The sequence below is a fragment of the Bos indicus genome, chromosome 11 (assembly GCF_029378745.1).
Source record: "Bos indicus isolate NIAB-ARS_2022 breed Sahiwal x Tharparkar chromosome 11, NIAB-ARS_B.indTharparkar_mat_pri_1.0, whole genome shotgun sequence".
Lineage (NCBI taxonomy): Eukaryota > Metazoa > Chordata > Mammalia > Artiodactyla > Bovidae > Bos > Bos indicus.
Genome location: NC_091770.1, coordinates 25,477,559 through 25,504,312, shown reverse-complemented (window position 1 = coordinate 25,504,312; position 26,754 = coordinate 25,477,559). Strand labels below are relative to the sequence as shown.

At 47.3% G+C, this 26,754-nt stretch overlaps 1 protein-coding gene and 2 long non-coding RNA genes across 10 annotated transcripts in view; 1 reads left to right on the top strand and 2 right to left on the bottom strand.

Annotated features, from left to right (window-relative positions):
- THADA (THADA armadillo repeat containing) overlaps positions 1 to 26,754 on the top strand; it is a 334,979-nt gene that overhangs the window by 274,439 nt on the left and 33,786 nt on the right. For all 5 annotated transcript variants that reach the window (XM_070798571.1, XM_070798568.1, XM_070798569.1 and 2 more), the window contains 5 exons: positions 2,998 to 3,377; positions 4,100 to 4,218; positions 4,655 to 4,727; positions 7,141 to 7,294; positions 10,929 to 11,060. In XM_070798571.1, coding sequence (XP_070654672.1) covers positions 2,998 to 3,377; positions 4,100 to 4,218; positions 4,655 to 4,727; positions 7,141 to 7,294; positions 10,929 to 11,060 — 858 coding nt within the window. The remainder of the gene's footprint in view (positions 1 to 2,997; positions 3,378 to 4,099; positions 4,219 to 4,654; positions 4,728 to 7,140; positions 7,295 to 10,928; positions 11,061 to 26,754) is intronic.
- Positions 7,289 to 12,920, bottom strand: LOC139185757 (uncharacterized). 2 transcript variants are annotated; one of them, XR_011569234.1, is made up of 4 exons: positions 11,334 to 12,920; positions 10,854 to 11,121; positions 10,336 to 10,441; positions 7,289 to 9,251 (listed from the first exon to the last, which is right to left on the bottom strand). It is a non-coding gene; the product is annotated as an uncharacterized lncRNA (long non-coding RNA). The 2 variants fall into 2 exon arrangements; XR_011569233.1 differs by having other exon boundaries at positions 10,336 to 11,121.
- Positions 16,133 to 21,810, bottom strand: LOC139185756 (uncharacterized). Of its 3 annotated transcripts, none has more exons than XR_011569230.1 (6): positions 21,690 to 21,810; positions 20,447 to 20,729; positions 19,462 to 19,585; positions 18,921 to 19,020; positions 16,669 to 16,866; positions 16,133 to 16,580 (listed from the first exon to the last, which is right to left on the bottom strand). It is a non-coding gene; the product is annotated as an uncharacterized lncRNA (long non-coding RNA). The 3 variants fall into 3 exon arrangements; XR_011569231.1 differs by having other exon boundaries at positions 18,921 to 18,998; XR_011569232.1 differs by having other exon boundaries at positions 19,462 to 19,528.

The following is a 26,754-nucleotide window of genomic DNA, read 5'->3' as shown; positions in this document are numbered from 1 at the left end:
ACATGTATATAATGACCCAGTGTAGAAAGCCTGCCTGTGAGGGACCTTTCTAGAGCTTATTCATTCTTTTGAATTCTTGGTGATTTCCCCTCCTTTGATGTTTTTATTGATAACAGAAAATGCGGGCAGTGAATTTTCTAGTTCTTCACTATGGTGAAGTACTGGGCTGGAATCAGCTGTGCTCTATGGAACTGCAGCCCATATCTACCCACCGTGCCCCCCCAAACCCTGTGAACCCCTATGAAAGTCATAGCTTAGGAGTGTGGTTCTCTGCTGGGGGACAGAGCGGAATTACCTGTTGGCTAATTCCAAACCAACTGAATTGGAGTCTACAAAGATGGGATCAGGGCATGTGTGGTTTTAATAACTTCTGGTTAAGAGCCATCACCTGAAGGCAGTGGTTTTCGAAGTACCTGGCAGCAGCAGCAGCAGCAGTTGGGAACTTGTTGGACATTCAGATTCCTGGTACCCACCCCAACCACCCTGGATCAGAAACTTTGGGGGTGAGGCCCAAGCAGTGCTCTGTGGTTTAACAAGTCCTCCAGGTGGTTCTGATGCTCACTCAAGTTTGAGAAACTCTGCTTTAGGATCCCTCGCTGGGTCTTTCTGCAGAACAAAGAGTATTTCTAACCAGCGGTTTAGAGAAAGCACCTACGTGAATGTCATCTGATAGTTTCCTAGCTTGTCACTCTGCCGGAACCTCCGCCGCTGCTCCTCTGTTGATGGGTTAATTCAGTGAAGCATCTGCCTGCCTCCTTTTATCTACCCTCTCCCGGCTCTCTCACCCTAGCAACTGCCCTTTCCTCTTCCAGGCAGGCACCTCTGGGCAGCCTCAATGCCCATCTTAAATTGTGTTCCCTCCTGAAAGCTCCCCCACCACTTTTTTTTTTACTTCTTCTAATAGAAAGTAAGTGTATGTTGCATTCCTTTTGGTTATTCTTATGGCTTTTGTATTTCCTTTACCTACTATTTCCTGTGTGACCATGGGCAAGTAACTTAACCTCTGTTTCCTCATCTGTAAAATACCAAGGAATCATAATAGTGCCTATTTCATTAAATGAGTTAGTACTTATTAAAGTGCTTAGACTAATACTCAACTAGTGTCAACTCTAAGAAGACAAAGATTCAGTTGTGTCCAGCTCTCTGTGACCCCACAGACTATAGCCCATCAGGCTCCTCTGCCATTTCCTTCTCAAAGGGATCTTCCCGACCCACAATTGAACCTGGGTCTCCCGCATTCCAGGCAGATTCTTTACCGTCTGAGCCACCAATTCTAAATGTAATTATTATTCATTCATTAAAAGATGGGTATGTGATATTTTATAGTGCCTGGCACATTAATCCTCAGCAGTTACCAGCCCTTCCCTAGTGATTTTAGGGCACCAAGCATTTTGCCATTTTCATAGTTGTTTTTATCCTCCCATCAGTTTTGAAGCTTTTTTGGCAGCAGGTAAAATACATCTTCTCCCTTTCTCTTCCTTACTTCATCCTTTCTCTCCTCCACGACCACAGCAGTTGTTTAGCTTGTCTCTTTGCTTCTAATATTGCCCTCTTAGCAATAAAAACAGTTCAGTGAACATGTGCACTTGATCTTGTTGCTTAAAATAGCCCCTCAGTGGCATCCCCTTCGCTGCAGAAGAATGTGTAGGTTCCTTCACGTGGCCTAGGAGGTTCTCTACATCCTGGCCACGTTGCTTTCTAGTCACTGTGTTCCCCACCTTGAATTCTGTGCTGAGATCAAACTGCCTATCGTTCCCCACATGGTCCATTCCATGTTATGCCTTTGAACCTTTGGCGGTTCCAATGCATTTTTGTCTTTCTTCCTCTTTAAGACTTCCACTACTATATTGGAATCACCTAGTCATTCATTTCTCTTTCTCCAACTAAAATACTGAACTCCCTAAAGGCAGTGTTCTTATTTTACTTAGCACCCAGCACACAGTAAGCAGATAGTAAGTATTTGTGATCAGAACTGAGGCTACAAAAAGATCTTGGCAATCTAAAAGGCAGGGTACAAAATTACAACAGGGAGATAAAATTTAACAGGTATCCATTGGGGTTTAAAGCAAATAAACAAAGAAAAGAAGTCTTGATCTGAGTCCTGAGTACAAAGTGGGAGATGGTGACGCATCACGGTCAGCAGACCATGTGAAAAAGAAAAGCCTGCAGTTTCAGTTGACTTCATGGTCCACATGAGTCACCAGTGTCATACAACTGCAGCAACCTCATGTCAGAATAGGGAAAGTAGCAATCCTTGTGCTCAGACCACGAGGGAGCCGTGTTCCCTTCTCTGGGGCCCTGCCTGAAGAGGGGGTGAAGCGTGTCCAAAGGAAGGGGGCTCAGAATAGTGAGAGAGGGTGGACCCCATCATCTGGAACTAGTTGAAGGCAGTAGGAGTGTTTCACGTGGAGAACACAGATGGGATACAAGAACTATTCAGATGCCTAAAGGGCTTGCTGGGGACCTGATAATGCAGAATTGGGCCACTCAGTGGAAACTCCAAAAACAACTTTGTGACAATTAGATCTACTAAACAGTGAAACAGCCTGTCTCGTGAGCTCCAAGTCCCTGTTGGGTTCCACCAAGAGCCTCTGAGAAAAGGTGCTGTTGAGGGGATCTAGCCCCTGCAGGGAGCTTGGACTAGACGTTCTTTTATCCTGCTCAGCTTTGAGACTTGGTGATACAAGAGGTCATGGAGTTTGTATGTACTGGATGTTAGGGAAAGGTACCAGGAATGCATTTTCTGATACGAATGCCTTCTGTGACCCTGGGGTGGCCCGGAGGGAATTATTTTACCTGAATAGAAAGTACTTCAGGGCCAGAATTCTGAATCTTAGTGGCCTTGTCACTTCTTACATGGTTTATATGAAATCTACTCAGGACGGAGGTTTAGTAGTTCTGCCCACAGTATCCAGAGCCTTCCATGTTCTCCCACGTCCTTTGTGGACCCCTAAATAAAGTGATCATCTCTTTTAATTTGCCCTTCTGTTTTTTTAGTTCTGGAGCATCTTGGCTTCTGGGAGGAAGTCAGAAGGATCATCTCAGGATCAGAGCTGATAACAGGGTTCCCCTATACCTACACGGTGCCAGGCCTGCCCCAGTATCTGCAGAGCCTCACCAAACTGGCCATCGCTGCAGTGTGGGCAGTAGCGGCCCAGGCTGGAGAGCAGAACAGGGATGTTCCCATCTCCTTCTCTCAGCTGTTGGAGTCTTCCTTCCCTGAAGTGCGCCTGCTCACGCTGGAAGCCCTGCTGGAAAGGTTCTCAACAGCAGCCTCTGCTCTGGGAGAGAAGGGACTGCCGCCCTTACTGTGGAATATGGGAGGGACATTCTTGACATTGGTGCTGAAGGAAAATCACCCAGAATGCCTCTGCAAGGTAAAGGCTCGTGTACTGACGGGTACACTTTCCTCTCCCCACACTCTTTGGCAAGCCCCACTCAAGTAGTAAGGTCATGAGGCAGGACTGGGTGTGGCATCTCCAGGATAGGAAGGAGATTCAGCATCCAAAGGGCAAGGACTCTGTTTGCACAATGAAAGGGCACTAAGAAAAGTGTTTGATGATAATGGTATTGCCAACAGAGATTAACCAAAGACAGAGATTGAGAGAGTAAGCCACTCAGTGCCCACGGAGACAGAGCATTGAAAATTGGCTATAGAGTGCGCTAACAGGTAAGTCTCTGCTGACATGGCTCTTTAGGGGCAGATGGTTACCTGGAAAGCACAATCAAAAGGAAAGGGCACTGGGACTTCCCTGGAGTCAAGACTCCACGCTTCCATGCAGGCAGCGTGGGTTCGATCCCTGGCCAGGAGCTAAGATTGCATACGCCTAGTGGTATGGTCAGAAATTTAAAAAAAATTTTTTTAAAGGAAAGGGCACTGACCTAGGAATATGGCATCTAGCCTCTGATCTCAGTATGCTACTGCTCCCAACTGTCTTGTTCTCTCAAAGCTGTTAAGGGGGGAAAAAAGAAGACAGTGGGAGCTTTCTGAGAGCTAGACTTCCTTATCCATACAAGTGATTATTTTATTTAGATTCTGAAGGCTTTTTTCTGAGGTGTTTGTGTGTTTGTTTGTTTTCCCTGGGTCTGGCTCACATAGATACTGAAAATTCTCCATTGCCTGGACCCCAGTGAGTGGCTCCCTCAGACAGAGGACCGTGTCCATCTCAGCCCAAAGGAGTTCCTGATCTGGACGATGGATATTGCTTCCCATGAAAGGTTTGCCCCAGTGCTCCCCGTGCAAACTCAGAACCACCCATGGTCCCGTCAGTTATTTATGTGATGAACCTGAGCACAGCCCTGGCCTAAGGACTCAGGTCTTGTATACCTTTCTAAGTCTCAGGCTATGTTCTCAGCCCAAGCAAGAGAATGATGTCAGAGTTTCCCATTAATTAACAAAAGGTAATTGCTTCCAGAAGCATTTGTGTAGCCACGAGGTAGAGATTGCCAGTCTTCACAGCCACATGGAGTACAGACTGTCTGCAAAACCTATATATATATATATATATATATATATATATATATATATATATAAAATGATTGATTTTACTTATTTTCATAATTGTATATTTATTGAAGTGTAATTGTCTTACAGTACTATATGAATTTCAGGGTGATTTTTTTCTTTGGTATGTCTTCTGGCTCACCTTTCTAGGTCTGAAATTCAAAGTGAAGCTCTGAGACTCACCTCCAAAGTGATTGCCCACCACATGCAGATGTGTGACGAGGTAAGGTTGATTCCCCTGTGCTGGGGTCTAGATTTCTGTTCTCTGATTTTCCTGGAGGGTGTCAGTAAAAATACATCATCCCACAGGCAGACTCTGTGGCACGGGTGTGTAGCTTCTACAGGAACATTGTTCATGTTGATTTTTCACTTTGGTTATAACTTGAGAAGAATTCTGTGAGCACCGTGTTTAGCATCTCTCTTCTTTTGTTCTGGGCACATTTGATTACAGTCCATGAGGGTGACTCTATAATCCATTCATGTTATTTTTTAAGATTTCACATGTAAGTGATATCATATGATACTTGTCTTTCTCTGTCTGCTGCTAAGTCGCTTCAGTCGTGTCCAACTCTGTGCGACCCCAGAGACGGCAGCCCACCAGGCTCCCCCGTCTCTGGGATTCTCCAGGCAAGAAAACTGGAGTGGGTTGCCATTTCCTCCTCCAGTGCATGAAAGTGAAAAATGAAAGTGAACTCGCTCAGTCGTGTCCGACCCTCAGCAACTCCATGGACTGCAGCCTACCAGGCTCCTCCATCTGTGGGATTTTCCAGGCAAGAGTACCGGAGTGGGTTGCCATTGCCTTCTCCGTTCTCTGTTTGACTTACTTCATTAATATAATAATTTCTAAGTCCATCCATGATGCTACAAATTGCATTTTTCTTTTTCTGGGCTGAGTAATATTCTATTGTGTATATACACCACATCTTTATCATGGATAAAGTCGATGGGTACTTAGGTTGCTTCCGTGTCCTGCCTAATGTAAATAGTGCTGCTCTGCACACTGGGGTGCATGTATCTTTTGGAATTAGAGTTTTCTTCTGATATATGGCTAGGAGTAGAGTTGTAGGATCAATGGCAGCTCTATTTTTAGTTTTTTAAGGAACCTGCATATTGTTCTACATAGTGGCCTTACCAATTTACATTCCTACCAACAGTATAGGAGGGTTCCCTTTTCTCCACACCCGCTTCAGCATTTAATATTTGTAGACTTTTTAGTGATAGCCATTCTAATTGGTGTGAGGTGATGCCTCATTGTAGTTTCGATTTTCATTTCTCTAATAGTGGTATTGAGCATCTTTTCATGTGCCTGTTGGCCATCTGTATGATTCAGTTTATATGAAATGTCCAGAACAGACAAATCCATAAAGATAGAAAATAGACTAAAGGTTTAGGGCTGGGGAGAAGGGGAGCTGACAGGATGGGGGTGATAACTAAAGGATACAGGGCTTCTCTTTTTGCTGATTAAAATGTTCTAAAATTGACTCTGGTGGTGGTGGTACACACATATCTGTGAATGTACTAAAAATCATTGAACTATGTATTTAAAAGGGTGAATTATACGCTCTGCATATCTCGATATAGCTGTTACTATAAGGAAGAGTTGGAAAAGACTCTGATGCTGGGAGGGATTGGGGGCAGGAGGAGAAGGGGACGACGGAGGATGAGATGGCTGGATGGCATCACTGACTCGATGGATGTGAGTCTGAGTGAACTCCGGGAGTTGGTGATGGACAAGGAGGCCTGGCGTGCTGCGATTCATGGGGTCGCAAAGAGACACGACTGAGCGACTGAACTGAACTGACTGATAAAGAAACAACAATAGGGTTTTGTTTTAACAATAATGTTGGTTAGGATGCTGCTTTAAATGTAACAGAGGGGAAAAAATGTAACAGAAACTCAGAAATACAGAGGCTTAAACCAGAAAGAAGCAATCCAAAACAGAGAGTGACTTGACAGTATTGACCCCCCAGACCCTTCTACCTTGTTCTGCTGTCCTTAGCATAGCTTCCATTCTAAGGTCCCAGATAGTTGCGGCAGCTCACATCACCTTGTCTTCATTAAACTAGCAGGAAGGAGAAACCCAGGATGTGAGGTTCACACCTGTTCCCTTACATATGACCTAAAATTGCACAGATGCCACTTTTAATGGCATCTTATTAGTCAGAACTTAAACACATGTTATGCCCCAACACAAGGGAACCTGGGAAATGTAGTCTTCAGCTGAGTACCCACATGCCCAGGCAAAAAATCTAGGCTTCTATTACTAAAGATAGAGAATCTGGTTTGGGGGACAACAGGTATTGACTGCCACAGTCTTCTCCCAGAAGTTTTGTCTTTACCAAAGCTATCAAATACATCAGTGTTCTGATAACCTGATTTGCATCCGAAAAGACTCCTGGAACTTGTTCTCTCATTACAGCGACTCCATCTTACTGAAGGATCACATTTCCTTCCCTGGAGTTGTTTTTTTCTCCCTAGTTGGAATGGAAAAGCAGCTGATAAACCTTTCTTCCTTTCTCCTGCACTGAGAGCTAACTTGCAGATCCAGTGTGGTACACGCTATGTTCTCATCCCTAATTCCCTGTCTGCTCACGTTGCCTTTTCTGAATTAATGTACGTACACTTTGTGCTTTCAGACCAGAGACTTGGTGGCCCCCAACCTGCAGCAGTGGGTTCAGTTGGTTGTCTCTTCCTGTGGAGATCATCTCCCCACAGAGTCCAGGCTGGCTGCTGCTGAAGTTCTTGCCAGCACTGCACCATTTTTCCTCACCAACCCCCAACCCATTCTCGGTAAGTGCACTGAGCTGCTGTCTGGCGGGGGTTGGGGAGGGATGCGGCATCCATTGTACCAAATACACTAAAAAAATGTGAATAGATGCTCTAGGTTACAAAAGAAAGGAGGATGAAAGATGAAAGATGGCAGCATGCACCGTACCTTTATATCTTTGAACGATATTCCCATCCTCTCCGTTCCTATTCTAATTACTTTTCACCAACAGCTTCCTAACTGGCCTCTTTTCTTTTAGTCTTGTCCCCCAAGCCATTCTCCTTATGCTTCCAAAAGCCCTCTGTGGTCTTTCTGAAATACAGATCTGAGCATTTCCCTCCACTGCTTGAAGCCTTTGAGTGGGTGCCCATTGCCTTCAGGATGAAACCTAAATACTCTAGCCTGGCTCAGAAGGCCCTTCCTCTTCCATGCCCTGGCCACTTCTTCTTCCTCACCAGCTCCCAGGCCCCACACATCATCAGCAGGGAACAGTTCTCTAAACAAACTGCTGCTTGACTGACTTCTCTTTGTTTTTCAAGACAGCCTAACTATCACCCCTCTCAGGAAGCCTGTTAGAGTGATCCTGATGAGAAATGAATGGGTGAAAGTGAAGAGTAGCCTTGAGGAAGAGAAAAGGCCAGGCTTGAAGGCATTTAGGAAGGAGACTCAGCAGGACTTGGTGTTGAGGTTACTCTAAAGGGAACAGTCAAGGATGACTTCCAGGTTTCTGGCTTAAGTGACTGGAAAGATTGCTAGTTCATTTCACTGAAAGTAGTTTTAAGTTTAAAGCATCTTTGGGATTCCTGGCGGTCCAATGGTTAAGACTCCATGCTTCCACTACAGGGGACACAGGTTCTGTCTCCAGTGATGGAAGTTTCTACATGCTGCACAGCATGGCCAAAAAATAAAAAGGTTTAAGGCATCTTTGGGAAAGAAAGGTAGAGATATTTTGAAATCAGACGGATGTACAGTTCCAACTATATTGTCCATGTTCATGTCTCTTTCCTCACTGTCACCCCCTATCATTCAAGAGTAATAATTAGGAAAGAGCATCATATCAATGGAGGTTGAGAAAACCAAGCTTTAGGAAATCCAAAAGAATTGAAAAAGCATAGGGGTTTTTGTTTTCACTTGAAGATATTTTTTCAGATTGTAGTGTTTTGTTTTTTCTTTTTTTTTTTAACTTTTTATTTTGTATCGGGGTATAGCTGATTAAGAGGCAATATTGTGATAGTTTCAGGTGAACAAGGAAGGGATTCAACCATTTTGTTCTGTTTTAAACATAGGGTTTCATAAAAGGAAAACTCAGGACCCAGAGCCAAGTCTCAGTACTGACCCTGCCCCTCTCCTGCCATCTTACACTCACATTAACCACACTGGGATTCTCTTCCATCCGTTACTGGAATTCTGTTTTTATACTCCTCCTCCATGCCCAACCCTGGAGAATAAATCATGGTGCCTGCATCCAGGGAGCTTTCAGTATAGTTGTGGAGAAAAGATTTTCAGAATAAAAGAGAGAATTGCTTTTTCAGATGGTGAGTTTCAAATTTTAAGTGTTATCGGAGTTCAGACCAGTCAAGTGTCTCATGTCCCTGGATCTCTCTGAGGAGCAGTTGTCTTTGGTATCTTCTTAAATCTTTCTTCTAAGTGACTTTTAGGCATTTTTTTCACACCCACAGGGGGACTTAAAAGAGGAGCTGCTACCATTTTTGTTTAATCTTTGGACCCAGAAGAATAAGAGTCAAGGTTTATATACTTTGGTGACACTTCTCCAGGGAGGATAATATCATTTTGCAGCACATTTTCCGGGTGACTTCGGCTGTTCTAACCCAAGTTCATGTCAGGAAACTGTATATGGAATAATGTAGCATTCCTGAGTGAAATTGAGTCCTGGGCAAAAGCCATTAGTTCATCATGAATTGCTGGAGCTGGTTAGAGCATTACAGGCAATGAGGAAGGAGGTCGGTGGTAGCTGATGGCCTGCAATAACATGAAAAACAGGTACAGAACTGAGAAGCAGAAGACATAAAAGTGCACGGGGACAAGTGAAGGACAGACCAGAGTTGTTTAAGGAGAAAGAAAAATTGAAATGGACTAAAGAGGAAAGATCGAGGACTTTCAGGGTATAAGAAAATATTAAGAAGGGAAAATTTGAAACCTGAGAACAAATAGAATGGATAGATTCTTGAGAGAGTAGTGTTGACATATATACACTGTGTGTGTGCATGCTAAGTTGCTTCGGTTGTTCCCAACTCTTTTCGATCCTATGGACTGTAGCCCACCAGGCTCTTCTGTCTATGGGATTCTCCAGGCAAGAATACTGGAGTGGGTTGCCGTCCCCTCCTCCAGGGTATCGTCACAACCCAGGGACTGAACCAGCATCTCTTAAGTCTCTTGCATTGGCAGGCAGGTTCTTTACCACTGTCACCATCTGGGAAGCCCCATATATATACTACCATGTGTAAAACAGATAGCTAGGGAGAAGCTGCTATATAATACAGGGAGTTCGGCTTGGTGCTCTGTGACCACCTAGAGTAGTGGGATGGAGGGGAGGCTCAGGAGGGAGGGGATATATGTGTCCTTAAGCTGATTTGTGTTGTTGTACAGCAGAAACACAGTATTATTAGAAAGCAATTATCCTCCAGTTAAAAAAGTAAAAATCATAAATAAAAAGAAAAAAATGAATGAAATAATATTCAACTCCAAAAAAAAAAAGGAAAGACAGTAAAATTTAAAGCCAGATTTATAACCAGAGAGCACAAACCCCAGAGGGAGCCATTACTATTCTCAGAATGACTGAAGCGTTGGCGGCAGTTGTGGACGGATGTGGGAGAGGGTAGGATAAGGAGAGTTCTCACGGCAGAGTTGGTTCCCCACTAAGCAGGCAGGGGATGGTGAGTGGAGGTCTTCCTGGCGGCCCACCCCACCTGGGCAGCATGCCTCCTTCCTCTGAGGCCCCAGCCCTTCCCATTCTCATGCAGCCCACCTCCCTTACACCAGCCCCAGGGACCTTGCCTCTGTGGTGAGTCACAGCCACGCGTTCCCAGCCCTGCCTTCCCCTCACCGTGTGTTCTCCACCTGATGTCCACTTCGGTCGCTCAAGGGCAGACGCTCTCTGATCCTTCTCTGGGGTCCCCAGCAGCACCAGGCATGTGGACTTGACAGGGTCCCTGCCCAGGGGGCAGCGGCGGTCAGGACATGGCGCAACCTATATCGTGGCTCTTTGCTTTTTTTCGGTTCTTGCCGCCCCCCGCCCAAAGCACAATTTTGATTGAAACTTTGCTTTCAGAATTTATAAGCTCAAACAGTCACTCAGATCAACACTTGGCTAGTTTCCCCAAAGCACTCTTGAGGCATAAAGTTTCATTCCTGAGAAATATGAGTCATTGTGGACAGCTAGGCCTGAGTCAGCCAGGTCATACCTTCTCCGAGGGCCTTGCCTGGGGCCTCCAAAAGCCTTTCCTATTCCAAAGGACATTTCCAAACCTGCCCCCTTAGGGTCCTCACTGTTCCTGTTTTATCTGACTCTCAGGTCTCCCTTCCTTGCAATACCCACAAAAAAAGGAATAACTCATTCAGTACCGGATTTGAAGCAGTTATTTGTGCCAGCCTGTAGATTGCGTCCTAGGTAATCTGAATTCTTTTTGGCCTTCTTAGGACTGCAGGATACGCTTGCTCTCTGGAAATGTGTCCTCACCCTCCTGCAAAGTGAGGAGCAAGTTGTCCGAGATGCAGCCACGGAAACTGTGATGACCGCCATGTCACAGGAAAACACTCACCAGTCAACAGGTACTTTGTGCTTATCTCTCTTCGATGCCTCAGAGCTCTTGGACAGGAGTTGACGCATTTTCTGTGAAGGGCCAGAGAGTGAATCTTTTAGGCTATTCAATCTCCGTCTGAACTCTGCCATTTTAGTGAGAAAGCAGCCTAAGCAATAGGCAGACAAGGGACTGTGTTCCAGTAAAGCTTTATTTACAAAAGCAGGTGGCTGCCCAGATTTGATCTGCTAGCCACAGTTTGCTGACACCTCCTCTAGGACATCATAGAGAAAAACTGCTTTACCTTCTCTTGGTTACATGGTCATCCGTTTTAAGTAAGGCCAAGTCTGGATTTTCTCCATGGTTACATAATCCAGGAATTACAGATCCATCATTTGGTTCCTCCGTGCATTTCAAGTTGATCCTCCTTGTGCCTTGGCTCTTCATTTGGTGGTGACAGGAGGCCGGAGGGGAGTGGAAAGAGGAGCAGCCTAGATGAGTAGTTCTGAGTTCATAACCACTCAGCTCATAATAAGAGCTTTTTTAGAGCTCTGGACGCTGGTTACCTGTATGTGAGGGCAAGTGCTGTGGAAGCAAAAGGGGACTCCAGGCTAAAGACAGAAAATGGACCTCTGGGTAGAAGGGACAGGGCTAAGTGGAATAGAAGCAAGGTCACACCTCTAAACAAATGGCCATATGGGGAGGTAACTGCTCTGGTAGACTTGGATTCCCTGCATTTGGGGCTAGATCTCAGGAAAGAGCTCTGGACCAGCCATCCCAAAGGGGAGAAGAACACCATTTTGAGACAAGTAGTCACAAGCTGAGCAAGGAAGTTTACACTGATGCATAGCAGAACGGGAGGCGAAGCAGCCATATAGTGCTGGTACCTGACTCGAGGTCCCTCATTCCCCTGGGAGCTTCTTCTGGAATGTGTGAACTTCCCCATACCTGAGTCTTCTCTTATAATGGTCTGGTCACTTTTCTCTGCATATGTAGAGGAAGCTAGTGTGTTAGTAATCTCCCATGATACTACTCAAGTTTAGCCAGGATCAGCTTGGCCTCTCAGTGGGAAAACCTTCAGTTTGGCACTACGAGCATTGTGCAAGCAGCCTTCTCCCATCCCTGTCCCAAGCTTTCAGAGTTCCTCATACCCCAAATTCTGCCATGAATGATTTATTCCTTTTTCCAATTATACATGTTCCTTAGAAGGATACATGGAGCACCCAGCGAGTGCTCAGTAAGCATTTGGTAGAATGTAATACTCACTAGATTACTATAGGACCCTCTCACCAAAGATGGCAAAGATCATTTCATGCTGGAATTCATAAGTGGGCTTCTTCTCTCCTAATCTTTAGAGTATTTGCCCTGCTACTTTGATTTCTTTCCGAATTTTTCCAAGTTCATTACCGTGTTCTCCCTGCTTCTGGTTTTTCTCAAGAAATAGAAATCAGGAATTGTATATTCAGTGTCTTTTGCATTTACAGTTCCATGTGTGAAAGCCTCGAGGGGTAAGTAATGTAAAAGGCTACTTGTCTTTGTATTCCCCATCTTGATCTATAAAAGAAGATTTGAGGTGCGAAAAAGACAAGAATCTAGACCGATTAAATGTAGTATGTTACCCTGAACCAGATCCTGTACTGGAGGGGTGAAAAGCCATGTGGAAAATGATTAGAATAGCTGACAACATTGAAATATTGTCTGTAGATTAAAATCAATATTAAATTTCCTGAATCTGATAACCGTACAATAGTTTTGTAAGAGTATTTTTATTCTTAGGAAATGGACATCTGAAATATTAAGGTGGAGAAGGGCACAGTGACTGCCACTTACTCTCAAATGGCTCAGAAAAAATAAAATTGTGTGTGTAAGTAGTAAACACAAGTAGTTACTATACTTGCATCTTTTCTGTATGCTTAAAATTATTTCAAAATAAAATGTTTTTTTAAAAATCCAATTCCACAACTAGAAAAGAGTAATACAGTATATATATTGATAGATCATCTGCCTGATTGTCGGGTATTCCACCCCCCAGTGTAACTTCTCTCACGTAAATTATGTGAAAACATCCTGCCCCACGTCCACCTTTTTTAAAAACTCATTTTGAGTGAATTTTGCATCCAAATACTCAAAGCCAAGCCAGATTCCTCACATTCAGAGGTCTCAGCAGCGTGACGTCACTGTGTGAGGATATCGTTCACCGTGTCCCCGTGTGTTCTCTGTTCTGCCTGATAGCAATGCTTAGACAGAACCTCCATAATGCAGCATGGTTTTCTTAAGCAAAAAAACGCACATCTTTCTGCTTTAGATGGAAAGTAACTGAGAACTGGGCACCACGCCCTGATTTTTTGCTCTAGTCAGTGTTTAGCCAGCTGATTCACTAGAACAGTATTGTCTTGTTTTGACATCTCTCAAGGATACCAAGCAGCTGATGGTGAAGTTTTCACATTCCTTGAACATACAGGGGTTTTCTAGCATACTCTGCTACTGGCTTGCTCTTTGGTGTTCCAAGTTCATTGTTACTACTGAGTCTTAAGTACATTGAAAAGGGTGGTGGTGGTTTAATCGCTAAGTTGTGTCCAACTTTCGTGGTCCCAGGGACTATATATAGCCCACCAGGCTCCTCTGTCCATAGTATTTCCTAGGCAAGAATCCTGAAGTGGGTTGCCATTTCCTTCTCCAGGGGGTCTTACTGACCTTGAAAATGTGCTGTGTGTGTTGTGCTTAGTCAGTTTAGTCTGACTCTCTGCAACACCATGGCCAGCCAAGCTTCTCTGTCCATAGGGATTCTCCAGGCAAGAACACTGGAGTGGGTTGCCTTGCCCTCCTCCAGGGGATCTTCTCAACCCAGGGATCGAACCCAAGTCTCCAGCATTGCAGGTGGATTCTTTACCATCCGAGCCACCAGGGAATTTGAAAACACATGTACATAATTTTGTCCTCAAATCAGTGGTTTAAAAAGTGCCACAGTAAAATAATCATATTAAAAAGGCTAATACTTAATGGCTTCTTTGAGAAGGCTAAGTGTTAATTCTTCTCCTCCTAAGAAAGAAAGAAACCATGAGGAGTCCTTGCCTCTGAGATCTCATCCTATAAATGACGGCTGGATAGGGACAGAAGGAGCTCTGTGCTCATACTGACAACCTGCTGGGGATGTGGAGAAGTTGGGGTGCATTTTGATTGTGGGGCCTGGGGAGGTTCCTCAGAGTGGAGCTGCCCAAAGCAAGGGATAAGCTGCACACAAATGAGAGCATTTCAACGTGGAAGAAAAAGCCGGAGCCAGACTTGAAGTTGAGGGCAACTTGAGAGCTTTCTGGGGAGCAGCTGGCGGATGTGTGTGGCCAGATCACAGGCTGAGGCCAGGGGAGATAGAAAAGCAGGGGCGGCCACCACACTTGGATGGCTTTGAATCCCAGGCCAAAGACCTCCTCTGTAGGTGAAGGGAGACCGGCGAGGGTTCAGACAGAGGAGTAATGCTGCCAGGAATGTGGACCTGAGGAGCTCTTTCTAGAAGCCTCCTGTGAGATGGATCAGAGCTGGAGACGCGTCAGTGGAGGGTGAGACAGATCAGCTGGGAGCTGGTATCAAGCATCCTCGGGCTTCCCTAGTGGTTCAGACGGTAAAGAATCTGCCTGCGATGCCCAGGTTCGATCCCTGGGTTGGGAAGATCACCTGGAGAAGGGAATAGCAACGCACTCCAGTCTTCTTGCCTGGAGAATCCCATGGACAGAGGAGCCTGGTGGGCTAATGTCCTCATGAGCTGCCTTCAGCAGTGATGGGATGGAGAGAGTATGGGGTAGACTCAAGAGGACTGGGGGCTGTGCTCGTGGGCGGTGGGAGAGAAGGGAAAGCGGAGCTGACTTCAAGGCTTCAAACCTGGAGGTGTCCAAGGGAGGTACCTGAACACACCTCTGGCACTGACAGAGCAGGAGGACTGGAGCGTTCCAGGAAGTGAACCTGTCAGGAATCAGGAAAGGCATGTAGAGGCCACAGTCACCGTGATCTGGGACAGAGTATTCCTTAGGCCTTGGAGCGTCGGCAATGGAAAATGAGAGGGCAGAGGGGGATCTTTATCTGCTGGAGGAACAGCGCACACTGTTGGCTCTGTCCTTCCCTCTCCAGTACACAGCGCAGTGCCGCTGGGAGGCCCAGCACTCCACCACAAAGCATGGAAGAGGCCTGCCTGAAACCAGTCACTATGCACACAGCCGGCTTGAGGTAGAAGTTTGTGGTGTGAATTAGTTAATGATTCTGGAAGGCCTGGAGGAAATAACTTGGTGTTTAGATAGCCCTCGGGAGGGTGGATTTGTTGTTCGCCTCTTTGCCTGCCGAGTTCCACTGTGCTCCAGCACGTGCTCCGCCCCACACGGTCACCTGGAAGGTGGAACTGCTCGGCTGTTACTAACACTCTGAGCACCCCTGAGGCTCCCTCAGCTCTGGACATGAGGAAGCCCCATCAGCGGGACCTGCGCCCCCGATCATCTCCCCTCCCCTCTACACCAGTCACAGATGCTAAGAGGAACAGAAGAAATGGCGCATGTGGTGTTTCTCGTGTGCGTGCGTGCCAAGTCACTTCAATCACGTCCCACTTTGCGACACCATGGACTGTAGCCCAACAGGCTCCTCTATCCTTGGAATTCTCTAGGCAAGAATACTGGAGTGGGCTGCCGTGCCCTCCTCCCGGGAATCGAACCTGCGTCTCTTACATCTCCTGCGTTAGCAGGTGGGTTCTGTACCACTAGCACCTCCTGGGAAGCCCTGGGACTCAAGAGGAAGGGATTGCAATTCTCAGGAGGGAAGAGACAGTGTTCAGTCAGGACTCCAGGTGGGGCTGCACCCCACTCCTGCCCCTGCTCTGACTTGACATCAAGCCCTGAAACGCTCTGCAAAGTGCTCTCATGGCAGATGCAGGAGACACTAAAGGCCATCGCCGGGCTGCTCCTGCCTCCCGGACTCTCTGCTTCCACCTGAGCAGCTCGCTCACTTCTGTCTTACAGATTCATACCCCAGGATTTCACATCCGAGCTCATTTGAACAAGCGCTTCCATATGAGGCAAAAAAAAAAAAAACCCAGCCTGGACACTGTTTAAATTTCAATCACTAGATTTGTGTGACTCTGCGTGAGGCAGAGTTCTAGGTGGAAGCAGCAGGGGAGGCTTGTGAAGGTACAAACTTCAACCGCCTGTTTAGGAGGAGAGGATGAAAGGCACCTTCGAAAAACAACACACCCAGAGGTGTAGAAGATGGCCAAAATTCAGCAAGTTGAGGTTATTCCATAACCTTTAAAAAAAAATTCTATTGAAGTATAGTTAATTTATAATGTATTAATTTCTGCCGTACAGCAAAGTGATTCAGTTATATGTACATATATTCTTGACATTTTCTTTTCCTTGTGGTTTATTACAGGATACTCTGCTATATAGTAGGACCTTGATATTTATCCATCCTGTGTATGACAGTTTGCATAGCCTTTCTTTTTTTGTAGAACCCTTTGTCTCTGATACACGGTCTCTGCTGGGTCTCATTTGATACAGTGGCGTCAGACTTGAAAACTCTAGGATAAGAGGATGGAGGGTCTGACCTGAGGGGTGCTGCAGAGATGGCTGAATCTAGAAGCCTGAGGTGGAACCCTGCATGCTCACCTTGCAGAGGGGGTGCTCACTGTGAGCCGGAGGAGATGCAGGGGGCGGGCTGTGGTGCTCTAGCCTGCTCTGGCCTTCTGAAGCACCCTCCTCAGGCTCCTCACCTTCTCTGGCTCAGGATCTCCCTCTATCCCTCCTCTTCCAGCTTCAGCCAGGGAATGCCACCTGATTCAGAAGCCCTCCTTCCTTTCCTTGTTTCTGTTTATGAGATTCAAAAAAAGTTTCTGATACCCAACAGTCGCTTTGGTTGATGCAGGAAAAGAAAGAAGCCAGTTAACAAGGAGGTCCAGACCTCAAACCACTGTCAGTGTTTAGGTTCGAGAATGATGACTTCGTGGTAGGAACTTTGTTTTTGTTTTTTTAGATATAATTGAGATAAAAGGCAGAAACTTTCTTATGAAGAGAGAGTTATAAAAGAATAAAGGACTTTTGGGAAAGAGAGACAGATACAGAAATGGAGAGAGAAGCCAGCACACGTTTCCTCATGGACATGAGCCATGGGTGGTTCTTTTCCTTGGAGTGCTAGCCCCAAGGAGTTCTCATCCCTCCCTTCCACCATGTCCCCCGCCACAAAACAATCATAGAATGCCTGTGCATTCTGCCAAATAGAAATGTTTAGGGATGACACCCTAAATCCCACCTTCTCTGCAATGCCCCCCACCTTCCAAGATCTCCCCTTTTTCTGAACTCCTGCAGCAGTTTGGTTATGAACAGCCTTTGATTTCCTACTCTTTTATCATTTGCTCTTTCATACACTTTAGTTCTATCTTCCCAACTAGCCCATGAGTTTAGAGACTGTCTTCTATTAGGTACACAGTAGGTACTCAGTTGGTGTCGATAGCTGATCTTCCACCACAATAGGCCACCTACCAGTCGGTAGTGGAGTCATCAGTCATGAGTTCCCTGAGGATATTAGAGTGCCCTTTGAAACAACAAAGCTCCAAAACAGGCAGACTGACCCTCCCTGCTAGGACTGGCCCAAGGTGCTATGCATGGTGTTCATTGCTTCGGACAATCTGGAGAGGCCGTCTTTGTGCATGACTCACTGTCTGGGGCTTGTGGGGTAAGAATTGGCAGCCCCACCAGACTGTTTGGTCCTTCCTCACTCACACCTCTTGGGTCTGAGTCTCAGACTGCAGGGCCAGGGAGCCAGCCTGGGGACTCTGGACCATGGCCCTGGGGTAACCAGGAAACACTGCTGGGGCCTCTGTGCTCTGCACGAGGGCCACAGAGATCCGAGAACACGGATGGAGCTTAGCAGGGAGGCGGAAGAGTGTAGACAGGAGTAGGATGTAGAAAACTTGAGACTCAGAGGTGAGAGAACCAGGCAGGAGGCAGGTGGTCATAGTCTTATTTGTTGGGCTAATTGGAAACAGTTACACAGCCAGGGCAAGGTGAGGAAGAAGAGAGCCAGCGCCTGGTCAGTTTCCCCCTAGACATGTTCCTCCCCCTACCACACACCCCCCGCCCCTCACACATAGACACGCACACACTGTCATCACCACACAGAGCCCTAGGGACCGCATAAGAGTGTGAACGTGGCTCACACGCTCCGGCCCTTGAGCAAGCCGGGAGGGAGACCGGGTCACTGTGACATTACACAGCAGCCCTGCGGTGGCCGTTCCGTCAGCAAAGCCCGAGGCCCACGGGCTTCGTGCTGAGTCACAGACAGCTCCATCCTGGAACTTCCAGAGCCTCCCGCCGGCCATGTGCCCGGCGGAAGGCCCTGCTCTGTTCCTGGTTCCTGCAGGTTCTCAGGGTCCGGTCCTCTGGGTCTGGCCTCCCTCCTGCCTCGGCCTTCCAACAGCTTCTTTCCTCTTCTACTCAGATACACTGTCTCCAAAGTGTCTCTTCTGTTCGGAGGCCCCCGAGACTGGCCCCAGCGTCCATTTTGGACCTTTAAGCCCCCATGAGTGTCATCTCACACGCAGGTACCAAATCCCTGTTTCTCGAGAACAGTGACCACCACGCTAGAATTCCCCTCATAACTGCCTCGAAGCCTGACCTAAATGCCCCTGGGGACAAGCTAAACTTACTTGCCTCGCTCATCCCTTGTGCGTATTTTTAAGTCCTGAATTGTTTTCTCACTCCTCCTCTTACTCCTACAGAGATAAACCACAGGTTTTTCTTTTACTATTTAAGTATGAAGCCAGAAGTGGTGACATCATGCATATTCATCCAACAAATATTTGCAAAGTGCCTGTCCACAAGGTTTGTTTCACGTGCCAGTTCAAGCTACCAGGATCTCTCACCTGGACATTGGCGAAAACTTCCAGCCTGGCCTTCCTGCCTCTGTTCTCGTCTTCTCGTTTGCCGGCAGTCCACAGTCCCTGATGTTGTTGAAGGGCCTTTCTTAGGGAACAGATCAGAGGATGTTGCTCCCCTCCTCAGACCTTCCCTTCCTTCTCGGAATAAAACCCCACTCCTGAAGTAACGGACAAAGCCCTCCCCAGCCTCACCCCCGCCTCTCTTTCTAGCCTCACCCCTGCCTTCTCTTTCCAGCCTCATCCCCTGCTAGGCCCTCTCCCTCTCTCTCAGCTCCAGCACCCTGGCCTCCTGTGGGGGTCCTGTGGCTCATGAAGCCTCAGGGCCTTTGCACCAGCTGAGCCCACTGCTTGGAATGGTCTCCTCTGGCCCCACACAGCTGACGCCTTGCTTGTCAATCTCAGCTTCAGTGTCATGTCTGCAGAGATGCCTTGACCACCCCACCCAATCATTTGCTGATACTTCACCCTGCTGATTTCATTCTCTGCATGGTTCTTGGACCGTCTTATTATTTTACTGTTTACTTACCTTGTTATTTGTCTCTCTCCACCAGAATAAAGGGCTTCCCAGGTGGCACTAGTGGTAAAGAACCCACCTGCCAACGCAGGAGACGTGAGAGATGGGAGTTCGATCCCCGGATCGGGAAAATCCCCTGAAGGAGGACAGGGCAACCCACTCTAATACTTTTGCTTGGAGAATCCCATGGACAGAGGAGCCTGGTAGGCTACAGTCCATAGAATCTCAAAGAGTGGGACATGAAGCGACTTAACATGCATGCACCAGAATAAAAATTCCAGGGATTTAGGATTTTTGCTTGCTTTGCTTGTTACTATATTCCCAGGACCTAGTACATAATAGATGCTCAACAAAAATCACTCTTGATGATCAATGGAATGGAGGGATGTATAATCACAGTAATTAAACCCTATAGAGATTAGTGTGTTTTTAGAAACGACTTAAGGTAGAAGAGGTAGAGCTGTGTGGATGCTCAGCTATGGAGTTGCCCTGAAATGGTGGGTCCTTGTTGCTGCTGCTGCTGCTGCTAAGTCACTTCAGTCATGTCCGACTCTGTATGACCCCATAGATGGCAGCCCACCAGGCTCCCCCGTCCCTGGGATTCTCCAGGGTCCTTGTTAGGGCGGGTTAACTCAGCCACAGTTAGACCCACCTCTTCTGCAGTGGCAGGTCCTGGATTAATTCCCCCTCTCCCTCCCATTCCATCCTGTCCTTTACTTGAGCAAGGGTTTCATCTGTGGGGGCCCCTGGGTCAAGCATGGAGCTGGCCCTGGGAAGTGCCCAGCCAGGGAACACCTTTCAGTTGATCATCAGGCTATGGTCAGTGGGCTGGGACCCGTGCCAAATGAATCCATCTGGAAGGCAAACATTGGTGGCTGCAGCTCTGAGAATGAGGGCCCCTTCTTCCTGGGGCCCTGGTCTGGGTGTGTAGGCCAGGGCAGGGTGGGCCAGCAGCGGGGGAGAACATTTCCCTCTGGAGGCTCCTGCTTCATTTTACCTTTTGTGATCTTCACAGTCACTCTGCGAAATACTTCACTCTCTTCTCCATTTTACTATCTTCTGAATTTCTCTGAAATTTCTCTGAAATTCAGAGAATTGAAGTAATGGACCCCGGGTCTTGTGGGAGATAAGTTTCAAGTTGAAATTGGCCAAGTTTCAAGTGGGAGTTCAGGATCCTGTGGTGACAAAGGCTTTTCACTTCTGTGGTGACAAAGGCTTTGCACTCAACACTTCTTCTAAGACAGGAAAAGGAGTCTAAGCCGAGCCTCTAGGTTTGGAACCTAGGAGTTAATAGAAAGTGGACATTGGGAGTCTTCTAAACGCAATGCTGTGTTTAAAGAAGACAACACTGGAATCATAACCAGGAAAATGGATTGGAGCCCCAAGACTTCAGACACGCAGAATTTGTCCTAGAAAAGGGAATAGAAGTTGTGGCGGCCCGGGCAGTTGCAGCCAGACGTGGCAGGAGGTCCTCTGTGACTGCTGAGTGTGCCCCTATTTTCCTGTCCTTCCTAGAGAAAAGGAATCACACGATCTGAGGCTTTTAGAGCCTCTACTTTACAGTTGGGGAAACGGAAGCCCAGGTAAATAAGTGATTGCCCCAGTGTCACATAATTAGTAAGGAAACGAGGCCTAAAACACAGACCCCCGAGACACAGAAAAGCGCTTCTCTCCACTGCTCCTCAAGCCGTTATTAATTTATAGAAACGAAGTGACAGAAATGTCAGTTGCCCACTGAGAATAATCCAGACTTCAGGGTCGGAGAGAACCCATCGAGGGTAAGGTGGATGCTGTCGCATAAGGCAGAGGAAATGGAAGGTTCCCTGGAAGAGAGAGCTTGGAGGAACTCCAGCATCATAGGGGTGGAAGAACAGAGTGTTCTATGAAACCAGGCATCTCCCAGCAATAAAACCACACCCTGCCGTCAGCCCTGAGATTCCACGGCCTTGCTCCCTCCTGGGCCTTCTCCCAGGGCCATCTGGATGTCCATCTATATTCTCAGTAGGTTCCAGGGAAGGAAACAAGTTAGGAATTGTGAGGCTAACTCCCAAGCAGACCCTGGCATTGCCTGGGCAGAGGGCAAGGGGAAATGGCTGTTGAAGCAGAGTAGCTGAGCAGGAATTAGTTCTGTATTTTCCCATTTATTCCTTCAAGACTAACATGTGTGATCAAGACAGGAGCCCCACACACCCACCCCAGGTTCGGTGGACTGACCCAGCAGAACCCCAGTTAACACGTACCAAATGTCCTTCCCATCAGTCGCTGTCCCAGGAAGCCTGGGCTCCTGACGTTCACCTGCGTCTCACTGAGTGCGTCACTGGCAGCCGCCCCGACTGATGTGCCGAAGCAGATGCAGACTAATGCTCCGGTCTTAAATCAGAGCAGGTGACCACCGCCGCGGGGCACCCTGCCTCCACCTAGTTGCTAGGGTGATGGGATTGTTTCCATGGCCTCCCAGTGACTAAGCCTCAGAGGGACAACAACCGGCTCCTCTAGAGGAAATGACAGTCATTTTTGCATCATTTCGCCTCCCCTGCTGCTGCTCATGAAAGCTCCCGGGGCACAAGGTGACGGCCCCACGGGCAATGATGAACCCACAGTCTGGGGCTCAGGCCATATGGTGCTGGTGTGGGTCTCATCTTCCCTCTTCGTCAGGGCGAGCCCAGTGCCCTGTGATCCTCGCTCTCCTGCTCGTGGCCTCAACTCTCCTCTTGTGCGCTTTCGTTCCTGAGCTCAGGGGCCGCCGCGTCCCCCCGAGAGGCCCTGTCAGGATGCGAGGGTCTCGTGTGCACCCGTGTGTGTAGTCTTGCCTTTTGAAACCTGAGCCAGTTTCATGAGTTGGGGTCCCTTCTCTGCCAGGGGTGACCAGAGATGGCCCCCATCTCCACTTACCCCTGGGCTGCTTAGGACGACTGAGGCCAGCAGCACCCCCAGCCTCCACCCCAGCTTCGGGCCTGACTCCCACTCTCAGAGAGTGGAAGTCTCTTCCGCTGTGGTGGGCACCGACCCGTGTTCTTCCCAGCCCCGCCGAGTACTCTCACCGACAGACTTGCCAGAGAACATCTTCTGGTCCCAGCAACCAAAGGATGGTCTAACGCAAACTGTTACAACACAGCTACTGCCTGAAAAGTCACGTCTGGCCGCCGCACTAGCCCCTCATTCCTCAGCATCCTCTCAGAGACTTGTAAGGCCCTCATCCTGCCTACGAAACCCTCGAGCCGTGTTCTCAAGTCTCTCAGAGCGATAGCCTGGTCTTCCGTGACCCTGCTCCTCTTTTTTGACTTTAAGAACCCATGTAGCAGGAGCTGGTGTAGACAGAACAAAAGGGGAGGTGGCCCTGGTAATGACAGGGCATCTCCAGGAGTGTTTTTATCTGTGTGCACAGGAAAGGTGTGTGTGTGTGTGTGTGTGTGTGTGTGTACCTTTAGATCATGAATGGGTTGGTGGGTTATAAATCCATATGCCCTCCGGATGGCTCTTTGTAGACTGTACACAGCAGCAGTTAGGAGGTAAGTGTATCAAGAGGAGTTCTGAGGAGAGCAGGATTTTAGGAGATTATGGTCTGGCCAGTTTTCTGATGTATCAGGACTGAGGAAGGAGGAAGTGTTCCCACCATCATCTAAATGAGGAACTCCTCACTGTGTTGCAGTAATCCAGCTTTTCCAAAGCGATTTCTCGTGAGGCTTATGCACAGGAGTGAGGGCGAAAGCATCAGGTGAGGATCAGAGACAAAGGTCGGCCTTGCCGGCAGCTCACCTCCTCTGTCTCTTCGTCTCTCTCTCTGTTTCCCTCTCTACCCTCCCCCCACCTTCAGCTGAAGTGCCCCAGTTACAGGAACACAGTTAAAGATCTTAGTTTGGGGCCCATCTTAAAATGGACTTTCTAAGGTGTTTTCTTGGGGTTTCAGACTGGAGACAGCTGATGTCTAGATTTGGCACCTGTAACAGACTCAAGTGAAAAGCAGCCTAAATGAATGAGTGGCGTGTCCCTCCCTTCTCACAGAAAGGCTGGTGGACGACTGAGGCTCCACCGTCATCAGGGACCCATACTCCCTTTCTCGGTGCCCTCCCACTCTCAGTCTCAACTGTCCCTCTCGTGGTCCAAGACAGCAGTTCCGGCTCCCACCGCCACATCCACCATGCAGTGAGCAGGAGAAAGGGAGTCGCATACACCACTTCCAGTGGCACCCCATCAGCCAGGACTCGGCTGTGTGCCACACGGCTCGGCATAAGAGGCTCAGAAATATGACGCCTATGCAGCTAGAAAGCCTGTTCCTCTGTACGGAGGGGAAATTGATCTGGAGAGATGGGACCATCACGTCTCGCCATTTCCCATCTTCTTGTTTTCATACAGATACTAATTACTGAGTTCCTGGAAAGTTCTGGCCACTTGCTAATCGCCAGGGACACAGACATAATTAAGATAGAGCCTCTGGCCTTAAGCTATTGGGAGTTTACCCTCTCAGGTGTTATTTACTTAAAATCAACAGGGTTTCCCTGTATTTGCATCCAAATTATTTTTTTTTAGCAGCTCATATGGCTAATTTTGTAAGAAAAGGAGGTTAATCAATAATCCACAATAAGAATTTTAATCTACAATTTCTCACTGCCTTGATAAGTTTAATTGCTTATCTCTGTTGCGTTTCTTAGGAACACACATCACTCAAATTGCGAACAAACTTTATTAGGAGACAAGATTACAAGCCTTGCAGTGGCAATACCCGTAGCTAGAATTTACTGGAAAAGTATCTCTTTAATGGGGAAACCACACTTAGAAGAGACCCACGAATGGGGAGTAGGGGAGAGAGTCCCAGGGTCATCTCTTCACATATATCTTACCCATTCCCTCTGTGCTTTTGCCCATATTGACCTCGTGCCTGGTATGTCCTCATTTTGTTGTTGTTTAATTGCCAATCACGTCTGACTCTTTGCGAACCCATGGACTATAGCCCTCTAGGCTCCGCTGTCCATGGGACTCTCCAGGCAAGAATACTGGAGTGTGATGTATGCCCTTATCTACCAACATAAATGGTAATGGTTCTGTAAGGCCCAGCTCCAGGTCCTTCTTTCCCACAAAACCTTCCAGGCATTTGTATTCTCTTTCCTTTTGTCAGACTCACACTGCTAAGGTCTTCCATTGTTTCTTGGTTATGATCCCACCCACACCATAAACTTCTTAAGGTCAGGAGCCTTCATCAGAGCAAAAATGGGTAAACTTCTCGAGTCACTCATGTCAGGCTGACATATTGTCCTGAAGCATGTTTTAGTTTTTTGGGGGTTTTTTTGAGAGAGAAATGAAGACACAAGATTGGAGGTGGGCAGCTCCCGTGGGTCAGAGTCCCCTTCCCAGCCTCATGACAAGTCCAAGGGTTCCCAGTGATCCAAACAAAGCTGGGTCTTTAGATTAGGATGGATTGTCAGGGGCTCCCCAAGCCATCCTGTCTCGTTACACTAGAAAATGAAATTTTCCTGATCTTTTTCAAAGCCAGTCATAGAACATAGTGGTTCTGCTTCAAAGTCACCAGTGTGTTACTTTTCTTTCAAAAGCATAAGGAAAAAAAGTCAGATTCTTACCCTCTCCTCCTCCTTAATCTGTTCCAAATGAAAGCTTCGAGGAGGAAAACTCCCAGAACCTACTGTGTTCAGCAAATTGGTTTCTGCTGTGAAGCGGGGCTGGGCTGGGGAATGGAGTTAGGAAAATATATGGAACGTGACGTAAAAGATTCGGTTTGTGTTTGGAAAAGGATTCAGGTTGTTTTCAGGTTTTGAGTTACAGCTTGGGTGAGTTTGAAGAAGCAGCATTGAGCGCCAGCTCCACCCATGACCCTCACAGCCTTTGTGGGCTTTTCATTCGGCTTTTCCTACCTTGGCCATCCCGGTTCAAGATGCCTGGTTTGGCAGGCTGGCTGGGGAACCTTCCTTCATAAATAACTCCCTGGGAAGACAGGAGTGATAACAGACTTTAAGTGGGAGCTGAACTGCCTTAAGCACTTGGGAAAGGCCATGCAGAAGTCTGGTCCAGGAACTTTCCTTGCAAAGGCGCGTGAGTGCTCTTCAAGTTTTCAGTTGGGTTACTCTAATTTTATTATTCCTCTAACCTCTCTAACCAGCAGGGTGACTGAGGCTCTGATTGTGAGCCCTGTTTTTATTTTTCACACTCTATTTTTATACTTTGAAGCTGTGGTTATAAAATATACACTCAGAAATGTTGGCTCTGCACCCACAAGACCCAGGAGGCTCTCCAGACACATGGTGACAGAGTTGCTCCCACGGGGCTCCTCCCCCAGCCCTGGCCTTTCAGGAAGGAACAGGGGACAGCAGTTGCTGTAAGAGATTGGTTCTACCATGAGCAGAATTCTGACCAAGAATTTTACATTTGACTCTGAGAAATTGGCAGGTATATTTTTCTAGTGGCTCCCGAAATGCCCTTGGGCAGCAAGAAAATCAAACCAGTCTATCCTAAAGGAAATCAACCCTGAGTATTCATTGGAAGGATGGATGCTGAAGCTGAAGCTGCAATACTTTGGCCACCTGATGAGAAGATCTGACTCACTGCAAAAGACCCTGATACTGGGAAAGACTGAAGGCCAAAGTAGAAGAGGGAAGCACAGGATGAGATGGTTGAATTGCATCACCGATTCAGTGGACATGAGTTTGAGCAAACTCTGGGAAACAGTGCAGGACAGGGAAGCCTGACGCGCTGCTGTCCATGGGGTCACAAAGAGTCGGACACAACTGAGCGACTGAACAACAACGAAATGCACAGCAACGAGGCAGAACCCTTAAAAGCACAAGTTCCAGTTTCAGACAAAAGATTCATTTATCTTAATGTGGACAATTTTTCTGGCCCCCATCTTCCTCACCATCCATGCAGGAGGTGTGAGCCTCAGGACATTTAGGTAAAGACAATAAGAAAAAGCAGCTTTGTTTGTGTCTCACTGCCATTAGCCAGAAATGGTTGTCAGTTCATGTCACTCTAGAACTCAGAGACTCGGCACAAGAAATCATCCCAAGTGCCAACCATCTTGCGTTCTATTCTGCCAGTTCCAACCCCTCCCTCCATCTTCTTGCCATCTTTTCCCCCAAACTCCTCCCTACCCTGTCCTTCCTCCAACCAGAAAACATCTAGGAATCTCCTGACATTGTTTCTACCTTGGCTCCAAGCAATGCTGGGTCTTTTTGAACAGACTTGTCCATAAATCTTAGATTGTTTTTCATCTTTGAAAAAGCCGCTTCTATCAGCAAGTCATTATTCACATGTCAGGAGCAGGGAAAAGTTCACTGAATTTCAAACTTTAATTTCTTT